The sequence below is a fragment of the Saimiri boliviensis genome, chromosome 13 (assembly GCF_048565385.1).
Source record: "Saimiri boliviensis isolate mSaiBol1 chromosome 13, mSaiBol1.pri, whole genome shotgun sequence".
NCBI classification, from domain to species: domain Eukaryota; kingdom Metazoa; phylum Chordata; class Mammalia; order Primates; family Cebidae; genus Saimiri; species Saimiri boliviensis.
In genome coordinates, this window is record NC_133461.1 from 53,675,054 (window position 1) to 53,695,708 (window position 20,655).

The 20,655-nt window shown below is 44.6% G+C and overlaps 1 protein-coding gene and 1 long non-coding RNA gene across 3 annotated transcripts in view; one reads left to right on the forward strand and one right to left on the reverse strand.

Annotated features, from left to right (window-relative positions):
* The window catches only part of LAMA3 (laminin subunit alpha 3), a 97,101-nt gene extending 84,014 nt beyond the window's left edge, over positions 1 to 13,087 (reverse strand). Inside the window, exons 1-4 of one of the 2 annotated variants that reach the window (XM_039463646.2) lie at positions 12,864 to 13,087; positions 9,248 to 9,346; positions 5,988 to 6,071; positions 2,114 to 2,344 (exon numbers count right to left, since the gene is read on the reverse strand). In XM_039463646.2, coding sequence (XP_039319580.2) covers positions 2,114 to 2,344; positions 5,988 to 6,071; positions 9,248 to 9,346; positions 12,864 to 13,076 — 627 coding nt within the window. In that variant the 5' untranslated portion in view covers positions 13,077 to 13,087. Of the gene's footprint in view, positions 1 to 540; positions 1,531 to 2,113; positions 2,345 to 5,987; positions 6,072 to 9,247; positions 9,347 to 12,863 lie in introns of those variants that run through there. The other variant, XM_074383676.1, reaches the window with a different exon arrangement.
* Positions 2,774 to 12,868, forward strand: LOC141580809 (uncharacterized). Its single transcript, XR_012513142.1, has 3 exons — positions 2,774 to 2,915; positions 9,164 to 9,316; positions 12,810 to 12,868. It is a non-coding gene; the product is annotated as an uncharacterized LOC141580809 (long non-coding RNA).
* Positions 13,088 to 20,655: the final 7,568 nt, after the last annotated feature.

The following is a 20,655-nucleotide window of genomic DNA, read 5'->3' on the forward strand; positions in this document are numbered from 1 at the left end:
CTATATCAGTAGCCATAGGATCTATTTCTCTGCAAGAATACATGTAGCATCCAGGAAGTTTAAAGAGAGCAGAATTTATGAATGTTTCATGCCTGGCAAATGGAAGCATGTCTTTTAGATTTATGTAAATTTTGATCGCTTTTCGTAAGCATTGGATTTCATTCTTTCTCATGTTTTTTTCGTGGGTAAATTTTCTTCCAAGCAGCATTTGGAAAACTGTAGGCATTGACTCTTGTTCAGAGCCTTGGGGTGGTCTCTAAAAGGCATAAAGTTTCATCCCATATTAACATCCCACAAGCATTCAAGCTCTTAACTGCCTCGGCATTTCCAGGTGGGCTGATGTTAATGGGATTTGTGGTTAATAGCTTGGGAGAACAATCTGTCAGGCACTGTAATCAACACTGCCAGTCAAGGCTTCTGGGAGGCCATCAGCCCCTCCTTAGTCCACTCATTTACTCATTAATCACCTAACTGCAACTTAAAATGTCACAAAGCTGGAAACTCTTCCCCATCCCAAACCAAAACTTAAAAGGACGTTACCTGGCTGGGTCTAAACTCCACATAACTCGCTTGCAGTTGACTTTGACCGGGAGGCTGAAGAAATGGCACCCTTTGCTGCTGTGAACTGTAGCCCAGACATTGCCCCAGGGCTGCCCCAAAGATCCACAGCCATCCCAGGCTCCCGGCTGACCGCCTCACACCTGGAGGCATCCTGGCTTTTGGGCGTCCCGCTGGCTGCGCATGAAGCTCTGCCTCTTCCTCTTATACCTGCCTTCCTGCTCAGTGCCTGGGCCTGCCTGACTCAGGGAAGGAAGGCTGTCTGCGGCAGGGGCCCCACCTTTAAACTTCACACATGAGTCAGCCTGTGCCAGAGCGCATATAACAGTCTTGCAGGTAAGCGCACCGCTCTGTAATTCCTGGGAGGTGGGGCGGGCATCGCCTTCCACCCACCTCACCCCGCAGACGCTCTAAATCACAGGCTGAGTCACGGGCAGGGAACACGCCCTGGGCAGAAGGGTGGAAATCCAGAGTCCCTCTCTTTCCCTCAGGCTATCAATTTTAATCAGGCTAGAAAAGAGATGGAGGAAGGGAAGGAATGTAGGCAACCTGTGGGCTAAATATTATAACTTGGGAGTACCCGGAAGACCATGGCAGGTCAGATTTGTTTCTGCAGATTTAAAAAGTGGAAACTTGTATGCTCAGATCACCTTGGGGGCTTTTGGCTACCAGGGGTTAGGAAAGAAAATGAAAGGTTTTGCTAAGTCTACGTACTTTTGAATGTATGGAATACACAAAATGACAGTGTATTCTACTTCTACTAATTGTGCTAATGACAGTGTATTGCTACTTCTACTAATTGTGCTAACATTGTGCTTTTGGCTTGCTCTTTAAGAAAAGACATATTTATAGCCTGAGAAATTGAATAGTTTCATTCTATGGCACATTTTAATTATCTGAAGACAGCTCTGTTTGACTGGGCCTCAAACAAGGAGGCCCTGCTGCAAGCTAGAACATAAGATCCCCTAAGAAATCCAGGATATTCTCTGGAATTCCAGTCTCCCGGGGCATTGAGAGTAGGTGGAGGGAGGCTCTGGATTACAGAAAGGTATAAGGTCAGTTATTGAGAAAGCAGGGGCTCAAATATTTAGATGCTGACTGATGAGCTCCTTCATTTTCAAATATATTTTATTTTAAAAATTGATAAATAATAGTGATAAATATGGAGTGCATAGTGATGTCTTATACATATAACATTTAGTGATCAGATAAGGTAATTAGCATATCCATCATCTCAAGCACTGATCATTTCATTGTGTCGGGAACAGTCAGTATCTTCCTTCTAGCTATTTGAAACTATAGTATGTTTTTTCCTACTCTATTTCTCTAACCCTCAACATCTATTGAATTCCTGTGGCTTTCCTATGAATTCTGAGACACTGATGATGTGTTTTTCACATTGAATTCCTGAAGGGAGTCTAGGTAAGATATAAGATAAGCCCCGCAGAAACTTGGACAGAGAAACAATAAACCATTCTGCAGTGCTGGACAGCAGTCAGAAACAATGGCCAGAGGAGTTCCCTAAGGGAATGGTATGGATGGGAAAACTTCCTACCTGACATGAGTCGCCGGCATAGGCAGGGGGGCAGGCACACATTTCCACAGCATGTGCTATGCGTCCGCTTCCTGTGTCAGAGGCTTCCTCTAGCCCCACCTCGCCCAGGGTGAGCCTCTGCGTCTCTGTGAAGTGAAGGCCTTGGATGCGCACATCTGCCAGTCTAGACAGCACCGTCATCAGCTCCTCCCTAGACACCGGGGCTCGGCTGCTGGCGTGTCTGAAGTTTCCCTACAAGTGGAAACAGAAAGGCAGGGTCTCCCTTAGGCAGACTCACTTCCAGGGGTTCCTTAGAGGCAGCCACCCCGAATGAATCAAAGAAGAGACACTTAAAACGCATAGGGAGAAATGAAATAAGCTGGGGAAATACCTACCTCCTGAAGTATTTACATTTAGAAGTCAGATGTCCTGGGTTATTCCCATGAAGGAAGAAAAAGAAGATGAAGGCAGGAAAGAGGGGCAATAAAATGAAATAAAATTGGCCAGTGTCATTCTGATCTTTAAATGAGCTTTTGTTTGCGCAAACAGAAGGTGAGTGAGAAAGAAGGCAGGCAGGCATATGGAAACAAACTGAGTCATGCAGCCCAGGTCAATCATTAAACATACACAACAGTGACAGAAAATACAATCTTTTCTTGCACAAACATTCACATTATTTTATTTTAGGGTTTTTTTTTGAGATAGAGCCTCACTCTGCTGCCCAGGCTGGAGTACAGTGGCGCGATCTCGGCTCACTGCAACCTCTGTCTCCCAGGCTCAAGGGATTCTCCTGCCTCCGCCTCCTGAGTAGTTGGGACTACAGGTATGCGTCACCATGCCCGGCTAATTTTGTATTTTTAGTAGAGACAGAGTTTCACCATTTTGGCCAGGATGGTCTCAATCGCTTGACCTCATGATCTGCCCACCTCGGCCTCCCAAAGTGCTGGGATTACAGGCATGAGCCACTGCGCCCGGCTGCTTCTCAGGTTCATCTATGCTGTAGTTTATGGCAGGATTTCCTTCTTCTTTTCTTAAAGGGGATAATGTTTCATTGTGTATATCTATATATACAACACATTTTCTTTATCTGTTCATCTGTTGATGGATATTTGGTTGCTTCTTGGGTATTGTGAATAATGCTGCAATGAACATGAATGTGCAAATACCTTGTCAAGATCCTGTTTTCAGTTATTTTAGATATATATCCAGAAGTGGGACTGCTGGAGCATATGGTAATCCTACTTTTAATGTTTTGAGGAACTTCCATAGTGTTTCCACAGTGGATGCACCATTTCACATTCCCAGCAGGAAGGTCGAAGGGTCCCAATTTCACCACACTCTTGTCAACACTTGTTAAGTTCTGTTCGGTAATTTTTTTTTTTTAAGAGAGAGCCTCGCTCTGTTGCTCAGGCTGGAGTGCAGTGGCGTGATCTCGGCTCACTGCAATCTCTGCAATCTCCACCTCCCAGGTTCAAGTGATTCTCCCGAGTACCTGGGATTATAGGTGCACCACATCCGGCTATTTTTTTTTCTGTCTCCCAGACTGGAGTGCAGTGGAGTAATCTCGGCTCACTGCAGCCTCTACCTCCTGGGTTCAAGTGATTCTTCTGCTACAGCCTCCCAAGTAGCTGGGATTATAGGCAGATGCCACCACCTCTGGCTAATTTTTGTATTTTTAGTAGACACAGGGTTTCACTATGTCGGCCAGGCTGGGTCAATGAACTCCTGACCTCGTGATCCATCCACTTCTGCCTCCCAAACTGCTGGGATTACAGGCATGAGCCACTGCACCCAGCCTAATTTTTTAAAAAATATTTTTGGTAGAGACAAGGTTTTGCCATGTTGACCAGGCTGGTCTCAAACTCCTGACCTCATGATCTGCCTCCCTCAACCTCCCAAAGTGCTGGGGTTATAGGCATGAGCCACCACACCTGGCCTGTTTTGCAATTTTTTAATAGTAGCCATCCTAATTGGTGTGAGATGGCATCTTATTATGGTTTTAATTTGCATTTCTCTAATGATTAGTAATGTTGAGCATCTTTTTATGTAAAAGCCTGCCTTTTTAAACTTTACATTTTGTTGCCCTTGTTGAACTCAGTTTTTATATCTCTTAAATAGGCACAGTAATGCCTAATGTCCGGGGGCTATCATTATAATTAAAGTAAATTAAACGATACAATGTACATAAAGTATTCAGCGCAGTGCCTAGCATGTAGTAGGCATTCAATAAATGGTAGCGATTACTAACAAACAAATATAGTACTCATTTTAATTTATACTTTAACAGCTAAAGGAATAACATATACAGTAACTCCTCATTTTAAGTGTACAATTTGTAATAAATTTACAGAAGAATGCAATCATAATATGATTTTAGAACCTTTCTATTACCTTAAAAAAAAAAATCTGTGTCAATTTGTAGTCACTACCCATTCCCACCGTCAAACCCAGGCAACCACTAATCTACATTCTGTTTCTCTGCATGTGTCCATGCTGGACAATGTATATACATGCCAGCTTAACTTCAACAGTATACAAAAACTGTGCTTCCATTAGCATCATTCCCTCCTCTTTTCTTGTATGCTACTATTGTACAAATTGCATCTTTATATATTGTGTGCCATTTCCAGATGGCTGCAAGGCTTTGATTAATTTCCAGAGCTCTGAAAACGTTGATTCTGACCTTTTTTTTTTCTTTCTTGCCAGTTCTCTAATTGCTTTTATGGAGGACAGAATTTTTAGAGAGATTCTTACTCTATCATTTTAGTGATATAATCTGTCTCACATAAATAGAATCATACAATATATTTCTTTGGTGTCTTGTAGTATCAACATTTTATTTTTAATTGCCAAATAGTATTCCATTGTATAGATGTACCTGTTCAGAAATGTTAAATATGTCTGCAAGTTCAAAGTACTCAAAAAGTTTCATCTAGAGGTACTATACATATTTAATATTATGAATGGAACACTATTTTTAAGGAGTAGTTGTAACCAAGTAAGTATAACAAAATGTTTTACAATCTGATGAGCTTTCCTTTATTTTGCTAGTATTACTCTTGTTTCTTTTCATAGCTTTTCTATCTATTCATCCTAAGCATATGTTGAATATTAACCAGGTCTCAGGCACTGAGGGAGACCTGAGGATGACAGCGAGCTATGTCATGGCATTTACAAGCTCCCAGGTTTTTTGTTTGTTTGTTTGTTTGTTTGAGACACGATCTCACTCTGTTACCCAGGCTGGAGTGCAGTGGCACATCATGGCTCACTGCAGCTTTGACCTTCTGGGCACAAGCAATCTTCCCACCTCAGCTTCCCATTACAGGCGCAGTCCACCTTGCCCATTGAATTTTTGTTTTCGTGCAGACAGAATTTTGCCATGTTGCCCAGGCTGACTCATGGAGATTTTACAACTAGGACAATGAATTCAGAAATGGGAGAGACAATGTTAAAGGGCTGGACAGATGGTACCAAGAAAGCCACATGAGCATCAAACACTCTACATTTTATATAATTCGTGTTTTGAATCTATACAAGTTGGGTGTCTCTTGTCTGAAATGTTTGTGACCAGAAGTGATCCAAATTTCAGATTTTTGGAAAATTTGCATTGTATTTACCCGCCAATTTTTGGATTATTCCTAACCCAAAAATCTGAAACCTGAAATCCTCCAATGAGCATTTCCTTTGAGTGTCATGTTGGTGCTCGAAATATTTTGGGTTTTGGAGTCTTTTGGATTTTCAGATTAAGGATGCTCAACCTGTATATGTAAATTTATATTTATATAACTAGAGTCTATATTTTAAAATTCTTAAAATGAGTAAAATCATAATTGTCTGAAATTATTAAGTCATAAAACAAAGGACCCTCCCCACCGTATGGTTGCTCTTCCTTTACCTCAACCACCTGCACTCGCCCGTGATGCAGCCGGTCTGGCCGTGGGGTATTTGCTTCTTCATAGATGATGGACAGATGCTGACCCTGTTTAAAGAAAACAGTGAATGTGTTAGTGCTTTCACTGGGATCTTTCAAGATTTATAACTGATCTAAGGAAACATTTCTATGACCTACATCAGGCGTCCCTAAACTACGGCCCGCGGGTGGCATGTGGCCCCCTGAGGCCATTTATCCGGCCCCCCGCCGCACTTCAGGAAGGGGCACCTCTTTCATTGGTGGTCAGTGAGAGGAGCACAGTATGTGGCGGCCCTCCAACGGTCTGAGGGACAGTGAACTGGCCCCCTGTGTAAAAAGTTTGGGGACGCCTGATCTACATCACATGACATACCTGACTTAAAAAAAAGTTCAGAATTAACTGACTAGTAAAAAGATTAGTGACATGGAAACAGAATAATTATAGACAATACAGCGTCTTTTCAAATAGGAAATCAGGAAAATTGCCTTGGCCAAAAATATATATATATATTTTTTTGGCAGGCATAGAGTCTCACTCTGTTGCCCAGACTGGAGTGAAATGGCACAATCTTGGCTCACTGCAACCTCTGCCTCCCGGGTTCAAGCAATTCTTCTGCCTTAGTCTCCTGAGTAGCTGGGATTACAGGTGCTAACCACCACGCCCTGCTTATTTTTGTATTTTTAGTAGAGAACAGGTTTCACCATGTTGACCAGGCTGGTCTCGAACTCCTGACCTCAAGTGATCCACCTGCCTTGGCCTCCCACAGTGCTGGAATTACAGGTGTGGGCCCACCACACCCAGCAGAAAAAAAATTTTTCTTTTTTTAAACTTTGCCTTGTAGTCAATGCAGGAAGTGCTGTTTTCATTACTGCCCACCGAACCAGACTGTGGGGGGAAGAAAGTGCTTTGGTGGGTGGGTTACGGGGAGGGCAGAGGGTTGGCCCATGCAGGGAGCTACAGGCTGGCATGTGGGGCGAGAAATTCCCCTGCTGCCTCCCTCTGTGGGACCCATCCTCATTCATTCTCAGCCTCCAGCCCTCCACATTGTGGTGGCTCAGATTTGCATCTTAACAGGGCAGGTTGGGTGGCCAGCAGCCTACTGCACCAGCACTCCACCATCAGCAACCCTGCTACAAAAACACACACAAGTCCCAGCTTTTCTGCTATAGCACCACACCCTAGAGGGTTCCATTCATTAGGGCTGGTGTTTCAGAAAGAAGACCATTACCTGGAATCACATATCATTTAAAACCTTAATCTAAGAAACATGCCCGAGAGACTCTTAATTATAGTGAATTAGAACAAAGCAGCAGGGAAAATGTTTCATAAGCCTAAATTATTTTCCATGTTTGAAGGTAAAATTAAACAGAAAATTTGGTCATTACCTTCCAGTGAATTCCAATGGTTTGCATAATAAACTCTTTGGCAGTCAGAAAAAATCGGCCTGGCCTGAACTACAAGATGCTCTGCAAAAACAAAAACTGAAATACAGCACTGCTGGGACGGTGTTTCTACTGTATAACTATTTTTTCTTAGACTATAATTCCAAAATCTTTGCTGCTTCATCTTCAAGATATTCTGCAAAGGTTCCTTGGAGTTAAAACAGTTCAGTAGATTTGCATACCAGTGAAAACAAAACATAACACAGAAGTACCTGAACACAAATATCTACCCAGGATGTGCTGCGATGAGGTGTGTGTGACTTGCTGGTCCCTGTATACAGTGCATGACATGAGAAAACCCTTCAGGAAGCTATTATTACATCACATTAGTCACACCCCATAAACCAGAAATAGAGCCTACTTCAGGCAATAGCACCCTACCCTATGCTCAGGGTATTGTGCCCTGTGTTGTAGGGAATTCAAAGTAGGATGTGATACTATCCTTGCCCTCAAGGAATTTTCTAGATAGCAGTACTGAATTGTGTGCCAGGCATAGAGTGTGTGGATGTTGTTACTTCCCTTCTCAAAAATAAATGTCCCCTCCTGACCTCAAGCGGATGAACCACTTGAGGTCAGGAGTTTGAGACCAGCCTGGCCTATACGGTGAAACTCTGTCTCTACTGAAAATACAAAAATTAGTTGGGCATGGTGGCCCATGCCTGTAATCCCAGCTACTCAGGAGGCTGAGGCAGGAGAATCACTTGAACCAGGGAGGCAGAATTTGCAGTGAGCCAAGATTACGCCACTGCACTCCTGTCTCAAAAAAAAAATTCCTGTTATAGCATCAGACCCTTACAGACTTGTTTTCAATGACTCTGCACACACTGATGATATAGCCCCATTGGACTGGTCGTCTATGAGCACAGCCTCCTGCCCTGTACCACTGCTGAGCCCTGTTAGCCTTCGTCCGTGCCCCTGGAAGGGCACTTCTCTTCATATACCCATTCTTAAAGAACTGGCTCAAAATGAACCACAAAGTCTTCTAAGGGCCTTTCAGACCACATGACTCCCATTCCCCCTACACAAACCCCAGCACTGAGAGGGCTGTTTGGACTCTCCTCCAACATTTACTGTTCAGTGGGTTGGAGTTCCTGGCATATTTCCCTGATTTCCCCTACTTTTGAGGAAAGGGGTCACTTGTCCTTTACAAAGTCCAACAATGCAGTCTTGCCCATGGGAAGGACTCAAAGGCATTTATGAAACAACCTTAAAATATAGAAACATTTTTAAAATGCTTAATATGTGGCAGGACATGTAGCTCACACCTGTCATCCCAGTGCTTTGGGAGGCTGAGCAGGGAGAACTGCTTGAGCCTAGGAGTTTGAGACCAGCCTGGGCAACACAGTGAGATCCTATCTCTACAAAAATTAAGATGAAAGAAATTAGCTGGCCATGGTGGTGTGTGCCCATAACCTCAGTGCTTAGGGAGGCCAAGGCAGGAGGATTGCTTGAGGCCAGGAGTTCAGCTCTAGCTTGGGCAACACAGTGAAACCCTGTCTCTACAAAAATTTAAAAAAAAAAAGTTTAAAAAAAAATTTTAACATGGGGAGGCAGTAACTTGTGAGAGGCAAGAGCAAAATACAGTTCAGTACTTTGGAGGTGAGAAGAGAGAAACCATTTGGTCAGAGGAGGCAGAATCCTGAAAAGATGCTACATGCTCTAAACTTTGACTTAGTTTCTACAAAATATTAGAAATGATTTAATCCAATTTTTTACAGGCCACATATCAAGATGTCCTAAACTTAGATCAGCACCAACGGCAGCTGGCACTTCTGCCACTTAGGACGCACCCTGATACCTACAGTGAGCTGTACGTCTGGCTTCTTTTCCAGAAGAACCATGTCACCAGGCAAGCCAAAGGACTTGGCTTGGTAAGTGAGGTAGCCACCATATGACGAAACCTAAAATGGAATGAATATCATCAATAGCACAAGCATTAAAAGAGATGATGTCGGCGTCAACCCACAGGAAAAGCACTTAGGCACACAAAGTGTGGAAAGAAACACACTCGACCTGCTCACAAGGGTTGTATCTAGACAGCGAAGTTGAGGATGGTATCGTAACTTTCTACTTTAGGCTATTTTTAATGTTATTTGAAATGTTTAGCATGAACATGATTGAGTTTTACAAGCAAGAAGATACCTTTATTTAAAAGAAAAGTAAGGCCGAGTGTAGCAGCTCATGCCTATAATCCCAGCACTTTGGAAAGCTGAGGCAGAAGGATCACTAGAGGTCAAGAGTTAGGGACCAGTCTGGGCAATGAAGCAAGACCCTGTCTCTACAAAAACATTCAAAAATTAACCAGATGTGGTGGTGTATGCCTGTAGTCCCAGTTACTTATGAAGCTCAGGTGGAAAGATCGCTTGAGCCCTGGAGCTTGATGCTGCAGAGAGCTATTATTGTACCAATGCACTGCAGCTTGGGCAACAGAGCAAGACCCTATAAAAGAAAGAAGAAAGAAAAGAAAGGAAAAGAAAAGAAAAGAGAAAGAAAGAAAGAAAGGATCGGGGTTTCGTACGTAGCAGAGCAGCTCCCTCGCTGCGATCTATTGAAAGTCAGCCCTCGACACAAGGGTTTGTAAAGAAAACAAAAAAACTAAACAAAGAAAACAAAAAACTAAAAAAAAAAAAAAAAAAAAAAAAAAAGAAAGAAAGGAAAGAAAAAAGAAAAAAGGAAAGAAGGAAGGAAAGAGAGAAAGACAGGAGGAAGGAAGGAAGAAAATAGTCATGTTTCTTTTTTTTTTTTTCTAGATGATTACTAGACCAAAATGTTTATTTAATCCATGACTATTCTAGGAAATACAGGCCATTGGTTTCTTTTTTAACTGAGAGAACTGGATAATATCTATCAGTCACAAAGTGAACCTCTAAAAATAAATTGTCTCCAAAAACAATGCTGCTGAAAGCAGATGGTGAACATTTCCCAAACCATTGTGAGTTCTGCTGGGTACAGAAGCCATGGCTGACTGCTCCAGCAGGTGCACAGACATCTCAATGTCGTACAAGCTGCATGACAGTGGTGGGGACATGGAGTGAATGGTCACAGTTTTCTGACAGCTACTTCACACTTTGGGTCCTGGCACCTCCCATCCTTAACACAATCAAGAAGGAAGAAGTCATAGAAGGATGCAAATCACAGGCAAGATCACCTCTGATTAGACAGAACGAAATAGCCTACAGGAAAATGCCAACAACTTAGAGCAGGCAGGGAGAAGCAGCCACGCTCTTCTGGGATTCCATTCAACAGAAGCTTTACCCTAGGGTCTGTAACCTGACAAAGTCTTACAGAGTTTTGATCTTCAAGCCTGGAAGTATTCCAAGGTAATGTCTTGAATTATTATTGCGATTAAGTATTGCTTTTTTGATGGACTTAAAATGGGTTTAAAAACATGGCCACAAATTCTTTGCACTCCTGCCTTCAAGAGGTAGAGCTTAATTCCCCCTCCTCTTTTTTGTTTCTGTTTGTTTTTCTGAGATGGAGTCTTGCTCTGTCACCCAGGCTGGAGTAGAATGGCATGATCTTGGCTCTCTGCAGCCTCCACCTCCCAGATTCAGATGATTCTCCTGCCTCAGCCTCCCGAGTAGCTGGGATTATCAGCGGCCACCCCCATGCCTAGCTAATTTTTGTATTTTTAGTAGTGACGAAGTTTCATCATGTTGGCCAGGCTGGTCTCAAATTCCTGACCTCAGGTGATCCACGTGTCTCAGTCTCCCAAAGTGCTGGGATTACAGGCATGAACCACCAAATTCCCCTCCTCTTGAGTGTAGGCTGGGCTTAGTGACTTGCTGCTAATGAACAGAATAAAGGAGAGGTGAGGGCATGGCAGTTCTGAAATTAGGTTATAAAAACACTGCAGCTTCTGTCTTGAGCACGCGCGCTTGCTCTCGCGCTCGCGCTCTCTCTCTCTCTCTCTCTCTCTCTCTCTCTCTCTCTTCCCCGCCCCACCCCCATACCTGCCCCTTATGAGTTGCTTTGGGGGAAGCCAGCTGCCATGTCATGAGGACCCTCAGGTAGCCTACGGAGGGTCTCATGTGATGAGAAACGGAGGCATCCAGCCCACAGCCAGCAGGAAGCAGAGGCCTGCTAACAGCCATGTGGGTGAGCTCGGAAGCAGATGCTCCAGTCCCAGGTGACTACAGCCCTGGCTGATATCTTGTAGTAACCTCGGAAGACTCTGGTCCATCCCCTCCTGAATTCCTGGTCCAAGATAATCATTATTGCTTTAAGCTGCAATGTGTTGGGGTAATTTGTCATATAGCAAGAGATGATCAACACATGGGCCCATCATACAGGGGTGAAAAGGAGTATTATGAGAGAGAAGTGGGATCATGGGAGAAAGGCAACATTCCCCACACTCAGATGTCAAAACCCACAGTCCTTCACCCAGAAGCCGAAGTTAGAGACCTCAGGCCAACGGGGCCCTACTATTTTCATCCTCCTAATGTGAGAAGATGGCATCCCCTGAGCCGGGCCCTGTGAAATCCACCCATTAGCAAGTTCCACCCTTGCTAAGAAATATACGTGACCTGATGGTGTTTCCACATGAGGCCTGAGTTTCTGTCCTCATAAAATGGGTGGAGGCGGCCAGCCTCTAGCATAGTAACTCATGCAGCAAGGGAAGAGCAAGTGGTGTGTGAGCTCCTGAGGGGTGTGGAACTAACACGATTCTGCTTACGAAAGTCAGACTGCCACCGGGGCCTGTTTCTTTTTTTTTTTTTTTTTTTTTTTGAGATGGAGTTTCGCTCTTGTTACCCAGGCTGGAGTGCAATGGCGCGATCTCGGCTCACCGCAACCTCCGCCTCCTGGGTTCAGGCAATTCTCCTGCCTCAGCCTCCTGAGTAGCTGGGATTACAGGCACACGTCACCATGCCCAGCTTATTTTTTGTATTTTTAGTAGAGACGGGGTTTCACCATGTTGATCAGGATGGTCTCGATCTTTTGACCTTGTGATCCACCCTCCTAGGCCTCTCAAAGTGCTGGGATTACAGGCTTGAGCCACCGCGCCCAGCCGCCTGTTTCTTTTAATAAGCTTGTGAGTCACTTGTCAGCCTTTGTTTTTCTAACAAAGAGGCTTTCTTCTGCCTAAAATAAAGAATTCTCAGCATTTAAAAGCATGCATGTCCCATTTTCAATAGATATGATTTAAATGGTTATTTCCCTGGAGGAAAAGTCTTTGACATTAGGCAAAAACTGAGAAAAATGTTGTGGGCAATTTCCTCTGCTGGTAGTTCCTGCATGGCGAGGGTGGAGCACGGGGGGTGCCTGCCCAGCGCCTCACAACAGGAGGCAGGGTCTCTTCTTCATTTTTAGTTCACCCAATTTCTGGAATGTTAGGAACCTAAACTGCTGAATGCTTCCTTCCAGATTTCCAGGAAATGACGCTCACACCGAGGGTCCAGAACAGCAAGACATCATTACCTTGTCCCCCAGGTAGGAGGCGGGCGCGACCCAGGACGCACTGCGGACGGTTGTGGGCAGCTCCTGGAGATCCGCCACCATGCTGTTGCTGCCTGGGTTGAATGAGACGGGGATGTCCACTCTGTCTGCCGTCTCCAGGCGCCAGCCCAGCATATCCACAAACTGGAATGAGGGAGAGAGAAGCAAGGGATGGAAACGTCTTGGTTGTGGCATCCCTGGTGATGGCTGTATGATGTCCTAGAGAAAGCTTGACAGGCAGCCTCCTTGCCTCAGAGGCTTCCTTTATGCGTCTCCTCTGGCACCTGCCCTCCCAATCCGGAGTCCTATCAGACCCATTGCCACTGGGAGTTCTGGGGAGGCAGCGACCACACGTACGTGGGATTTATCTTTGTAACCCAGCACACATCCTGGTTCTTGACATTTAGTAGGTGATCAATAAGTGTTCACATAATAAAGAAATAAGTGTATGAATAAAAGCTAGGACTATGGTGCCTTTAATGGCAAGCTCCTCAGAGAGAAAAATGTGATGTGGAATTCAGTGGCCTGCTGTTATTATTTTTCTCTAAATGGAGCATCAAAATTAAATCTTTTCCTGATCACAAAGGAAGTCAGTTAATTTTGAGGTAGAAAAGAAAGAACTGGCCAGGAATAGGATAGGATTAATGCTTTCTTGTTCTCAGGAGTGGAGAGAAGAGACTTCAGAGCAAATTTACAAAGTTTTTTTTTTTTTTTTTTTTTTTTTTTTTCCCTAATTACTAGCTGCACCTCTTTTAGGAGACAGGCAGTAAAAGATAAAATAGGCAGGCAGTAAAATACATAAAACAGTCTTTTTTGGGCTAGGGTGGTGGCTCACATCTGTAATCCCAGCACTTTGTGAGTCCGAGGCAGGCGGATCACCTGAGATCAGGAGTTCAAGACCTGCTTGGCCAAGATGGTGAAACCCTCTCTCTATTAAACACAAAAATTGTCCAGGCATGGTGGGGCACACCTGTAATACTCAGGAGGCTAAGGCCGAAATCGCCTGAACCCAGGAGGTGGAGGCTGTGGTGAGCCAAGATCATGCCACTGCACTCCAGCCTGGACAACAGAGTGAGACTCCATCTCAAAAGAAAAAAAAAAAGGTCTTTTTTTGAATACTTGTTGGATATAAGACATGACTCACACAAAACAAGCATGCGTGAGGTTACTGGTTCATGGAATAATGAAAACAAGAAAAGTTTTAGTTTTATGAAGTTAATTTTAAAAATGGCCAAAGAAGACTGGGTGCAGTGGCTCACGCCTGTAATCCCAGCACTGTGGGAGGCTGAGGTGGGAGGACTGCTTGAACCCAGGAGTTTGAGACCAACCTGGGCAACATGGCAAAATCCCGACTCTACAAAAAAATATAAAAATTAGCCAGATGTGGTGGTGCATGCCTGTAGTTCCAGCTTACTCAGAAGGCTAAGGCAGGAAGATTGCTTGAGCCCTGGAGGCGAAGGTTGCAATGAGCTATGATTGCACTCCAGCCTGGGCAAGAGAGACCCTGTCTCAAAACAAAGAAAAAAAGAAAAAAAAGTGGCCAAAGAAAAGATATGGTAAAATAGATGAGAAGGAAAGCAAAACAGAAAGACGTAAAAAAAAAGAAATGAGGGGTGTGATAAATATTGTGGCATGATGAGAGGTATCGATTTGGTTATTACTACCAGTTTCTGGCACAGAGCTCCTAAAACCCTTTCAATTTTCTGAATGACAGGGGTGACAGGAGCATCTTTTGCCATGATACTTTATCTCAGTCCACAGTTCCTGACACCAGAGCGTCTAAGACTCTCGGACTCATGATGGCAACAGTGTCTCTTTGTGTGCTGATGAGATGGCTGGTGACTGGATCCTCTGAGTAGTTTCAGGATGGGGGCGTGTAGCCAGGAAGAACAAGGTAGGATGAGAGGGTTGGGACTTTCAGCCCTACCCCCAACCTCTGAAAAAGGGAGAGGGACTAGAGATTGAGTTAATTATCAATAGCTGATGATTTAACCAATCACGTCTACATGAAAGAGCCACCAAAAAACCCCTGAATGATGGCTTGGGAGAGCTCCTGGGTGGGTAAACACGTCTGCATGCCAGGAGGTTGGTGCGCCCTAACTCCCATGCCCAGAACCCTCTGGACTTCACCCTGTACACCTGTTCACCTGGCTGTTCCTCTGTACCCATTATCATATTCTTTATAATAAACTGCAATAGTAAGGAACGTGTTTCCTGAATTCTGGGAGCCATTATAGCAGATTACCAAACATAAGGAGGGGGCTGTGGAAAACCCCAACTTGTAGCAAAGCACTAGAGAAGCACTGGAGACCTGGGACTTGCAACTGGCATCTGCAGTAGGGACAGTCTGGAAGAACTGAGCCCTTAGGCTGTGCAGTCTGATGCTACCTCCAGATGGAGAGTGTCAGAAGTGAATTGAATTGCAGGACACCCTGGGAGTGTCTAGAGAGAATCAGAGAATTTGGGGTATGGAAAAAAACCCACACATTTGGTGTTAGTGTGTTCTGAGTATAGAAACAGGATTTTCTTTTAAGGGGAAAAATAACAAACTGTATTTATATAATGAGATTTATTGGGCATCTATTATGTCCCAGATCCTGTTCTAGGCACTAGGGGTGTATCAGTGAGCTCACATTCCAGGGATGGAGGAAGAAGGGCAATAAACAAATTTTAAAACGGAATGTTAAATATGTTAGGGAGTGCTGACTGCTATGGGGGAGACAAGGGTATGGTCAGCAAGAGTGACCAGGGTGTGCTATTTCACAGGGAGTGGTGAAGGAAAGGCCCTCTGAGCACATGACATTCGAGGAAACACCTGATGAATTCAGGACACAAGAATTTTAATAGGCTGCAGGCCAAGGAACAGCGAGGACAACACTTACCATTTAACAAATCCATGTACAAAATGCTCCCCAGCACTTCCTGTCAATGCATACCTTAGCTCTTCGCTTATGTGAACTGTGACATTGATTATTTACTCCAAAACAGAAACAGCTGGTACAACCCTTGAGATTGGCTGAGTCCAAGTGGAATGATCCTTCTCGACACACATCGCACTCTGTGCCTTCTACGTTTTCCTATTGAAGCAAAACGTGAAGGAAGAGATTACTTCTTCTAAAGTTTCCCTAGTTGCAATTAGTTACTTGCACAAATTAAATACCAACAGAAGATGTTAGGATGAGGATATGAATGAAACATTAAAAGAGACATTAATTATTAAGGTTTCATCCCATGATAATTGTTTAAACTTTTATGCCACACATGAATGGAGGAGAGAATTCTCTAAATTTGATAAGATGCCCCTGGGGTATCTTGCAAGTAGAGAAATAGCACCATATGGTTCACAGTACAGGGAGACCGATTCATCTCACTCACCACCACCTTAAAACATCTGTTGTGAACTGGAAGGTCTCCTATAACCTGGCGGAACCCCTTGGAGCAGAGATGGTCACCTGGAGTCTATGGTTCAAGAATGGGTTTTAGGGGAACCTACGGACCTCATGAAACTGTAGATTAAAGTTTGTGTTGATTTTTCTGGAAAAGGTCTATTCTGTCATCAGATTCTAAGGGGGTACATGACCTCTCCAAAAGATAAAAGGGGTCTTGCCTCCTATTTCTATAAAATGAGATCATGACTATAAAATGCTACACACGCTATGAACAACTATTATGGGTCAGGCCCATTTCCCACATACTTTTCTATGTTAACTCAACATGAAGCACTTCCCCACTGACTGGTAGCTGGTGCCTCTGGTATTGCATGATCTCTCTTACCTTGCAGAGGCAAGCCCCTGTCCCTGGGTCACACACTCCGGGCTCAGTCCCATCTCTGTTGCAATTGCAGGGAACACACTCAGGGAAGCGGTAAAACCCAGAAGCACATCGGTCACACTGCTGTCCTGTGATTCTGGGCTTGCATCTGTACACAAAGTAAAGGAAGCAAAAATCATCATCTTTGAACATACAATTTTAAGGTGCTCACTTACACTACAGTGGAGTAGCTGGCATGCAAAGCCAGTTAGATACAACGCCTGCTTATAGTCCAAGGCAGAATGGAGAGAAGCAGATAAAATGCACTTACAGAAAGTAGGTCATTGACCATTAGCCATTGTGGATGGTCATGGATGACCATCGCAGATGGGTCAGGCTTAGCACTAGGTGCTGGGGGTGCAAGAAGGGACATGGCCCCTGAGGCTGGAGGGCTCCCGCAGATGGCCCATGAGTAGAAATGATGATGATATATACACATGGTCTAACTGAGTTTCAGAGGAGTAGCAAGCGACCCAATCACAAGTTTCCCTGGGGAAAGTGACTCCTGCCCTGAGCTTTAAAGGGCAGAGTCATGGGGTAGGGGACATTCCAGACAGAAGGAACAGAGCAAGAGATCACCCCGCATTTGCAGAGAACACCACAAACTTGGTGCTGCTGGGGTGGATGTCCAGGCAGGGAATGCTGCCCCATGGCTGAGGAGGTAGGTGGTACCAGATCGTCAGGACAGAGGGGCTGGACACTGTCCCATGGCAGCATAGAGCAGTAGCTGAGACCTGTGTATCCAAGGCTAGAGTTCTAACCCAGCTCTGACCATATGAGACATACCATCTTAGTAGGTTCTTTAACTTCCTGAAGCCTGCTTTTCGTATCTATGAGGGACAGAATACAGCAGCTGCTGCCTCCTGGGATTGCTGGGAACCCATGAGGCGGTGCATGAATGCATGCAAAATTTCAGCCCAGTGCCTGGCACACGACAAGTCATAGACAGGGGAAGACTGTCATGAAAAGCTGTTAAGGAGGAGAGAGTGTGGTTGGACTTTTATGAAGGATGGAGCCTAGAGGGTGAATTCCACCAGCAGCAGCAACAGGCTGTCAAGTCATGAGAGAGACTGGAGGCTGACCTAGGGCAAGAGTATTCCAGATGAGGAGGAGGGATAGGCTCCCGAACTATTTTGGGGTAACGTTTCTGGGAACTGTAATATTCTGAGTGAAGAGTAGAAGAAAGAGGAGAAGCCAAGAAGACTCCTAATTTCCCTGCTTGGCAATAGAGTGGATCTTAATGCCCCTTGTCACCAGCAAGGGGCAGAGCTTGGAGAAAAGCATGGTAGTGGGGGCACAGGGGTCACTCTGAGTCATCCATCCTCATCCATCTGCAGGTCCTTTTAACTGAAGCACTGGGCAGACAAGGAAACACAAGCAGCTGAGCAGAGGCAGAAGAGCAGTGGGCTATGGCCGTGCCTGGACAGCCCAGAACTCGAGGTCGAGGAGGGGAAGAGAAATTGCCGTGAGCCCTGGGGAGCCAGGCACTGCATTCAGAGCTAGGATCTACCTACAGACGGACTAAGGGAAGTACTAGAAACATGTTTTATTGTCAAATAGGAAAAAACATTTTATCATTCTATTACTACCAAATGTAAGCTACCACCTATCTCCTAGAACCTATGAAAATATCTTACCCCAGTGACTATCCTAAAAAAGTGAAATATGACTCTTCATATCCCATTAAGTTTCTCTTTGGCAAATACCCCTTTGACAAATATCTGCATAAAAAGGATTTTGTATGTGATTAAGAATATGCATTCGGAACCAGGTAACCTACTTTAAATCCCAACTCTACCACTTACTGGACCTTGGGCAAATTGGTCTCTTTACAATCAAGTGTCTTCATCTGTGAAAATGGAGATAACGATACCTACTTCACAGGATTGTAGTGAGGATTAAATAATACATGTCAAAGCCTTAGAGTAGTTGCTTGCACACACATAAGTATTTGCTATTGCTATTCCAGCTGTGACATGGGCTAAGAAGAGCAGATGGGTGCCTTTCTGTCCACTCAGCACACCTAAAAGGACTAACTCAGCACTATCTGCAAGACTTGCTGGCAAGTTCTGTCTTTCAGTCCCATCCCTGTCATCTCTCCCTACCTGATCCCTGTAGAAATTATTCCATAAGGAAGTAGCCTCGAAACCACACTTAGAGCAATGTAGATATAGAGTATAAATATTCTGCTTGAAGTGCATGGCTCTAGTGCAGTGGATTGTAAACTCTGGGAGGGATTCAGAGACTCTTTTGGAAAGCTGGGTAAATTATGGGCCATCTTCTCAGAAAAGTGTCCACTAAACTCACGGAAAGGCTCACTCTCATATACACACAGTTTTGCATTCTCTATCAGAGGGTTCCTGGCCCCAGGTTAATAACACCTACTCTCTTCTTGTGACTCTCAGACTAAATGTAATCCAACAGTCTGGCAAAAAATAAAATAAAATAAAGCCTGTTCCCAGTTGATTCATTATTTCTGGAGAGACAGCAAGCGAGGAGCATAAGGACTTTGGTGGTCTAGAGATGGAAAGGAAGAGAGTGCAGATGACCCCTCCCAAAATAAAAGCCATCAGAGAGAGGAGCCTTAGAACAGAAGAGGGCCTTTGGAGATAGCCTGACAAGGCTGGGGACACCTTCCTTCTCTTTTCCTGGCAGTGAAGGAAAGAACACTGTACACAGAGGGACAGTGCTGCCATGAAGTGCCAACCTGGCAGACTGGCATCTCAAGGTCTGAACATTTCTTTTAGCAAATATGTAAGGCTTCTGGCCAAGGGAGCAGTAATTGGATGCTGGTGGCAGGTGAAAAACTCACTGAATGCCATTGGTGGGCACAAATCAGAGTGTCCCCTGAGCAAGTGATCTGAGCCTTTGGACCTGGAAGGGGAGATCACGCAGACGGGAGCCTGTGTTTTGTATTTCCACTTCCCTGGAAAGGAAACAGGAGTGTTTGCAGCAAGGGCAGCTGTGGAAGCTGCTTGTCCAGACAAGGAGGAAGGGAAGCAAAATCATGACTGGCCTGTGTGTTCATTTCAGAATGTATGTGAGATGATGTGGTGGAAAGAGAGTGACCGAGAGCATGTGGCCAAGTCGGTAAAACAGGACCAAGCTCTGACCCTCACTCAGCATGGGGGTAGCAGCTGAGGGCACTAAAGCAGATGGAAAAAAGCCAACAGAACAGAGGGAGGGGAGCAGTGGCCCGCACATGGGACCCTGAGTGGCCCCACTGGAGCTGCTAGGCCAGGGTAAACCAAAACAATATCTATATTCCTGAGTATGGCAATACTTAGATCGTTGAGCTTGTGCCTCCTGTGCAAAGACAGTTTTTGGTGTTTCCATGCCAACAAGGAAGGTTTTGGTGGTGCCATGACAATAGGGAAGAAATAGAATACTTCCTCTTACAAATCTGGCCGAACTACCTTTAAAATGACTTCATGTCAGCCTGACTTGGTATGTTTCTCCACAGCAAATGGTACCCAAGGAACAGCCCTACCAGAATTTATGGTACCCAAATAGCAGAATGGCAATTCTGGGGAAGCAGGTCAAGAGAAGTCATCTCCATGGCAATGGGCTCCTGGTCAAATATTATGTGACAACATCTGGGCATGGGTGGGTGCTTGCCGTGTCTCAGAGAATCAGGCCTAGATGTGCTGGGGTAAGCTGCATCTTTTGGTCATTAAACACTGCAGGGCCTTTCATATTATGCTCACGTCAAAGACCAGTTTTAATCTAGAGCCCAATGTCTACCTTATTCATTCATTCATTCACTCAAGAATCATGGCGTGCCTTCTACATACACATTCCTGTGTTAGGGCACATGGGAGAGAGGGGACAAAGTAGAATAAGTCAGTCTTGACATGGACACGTTTTCACTGAGGACACGGGACCTAGAATGTGGACATTAAGAGAGAAGCTGGCTAAGCAGTCAACTTGCTTGGCCAATCAGATGATGAGGAGATCTCTGTGG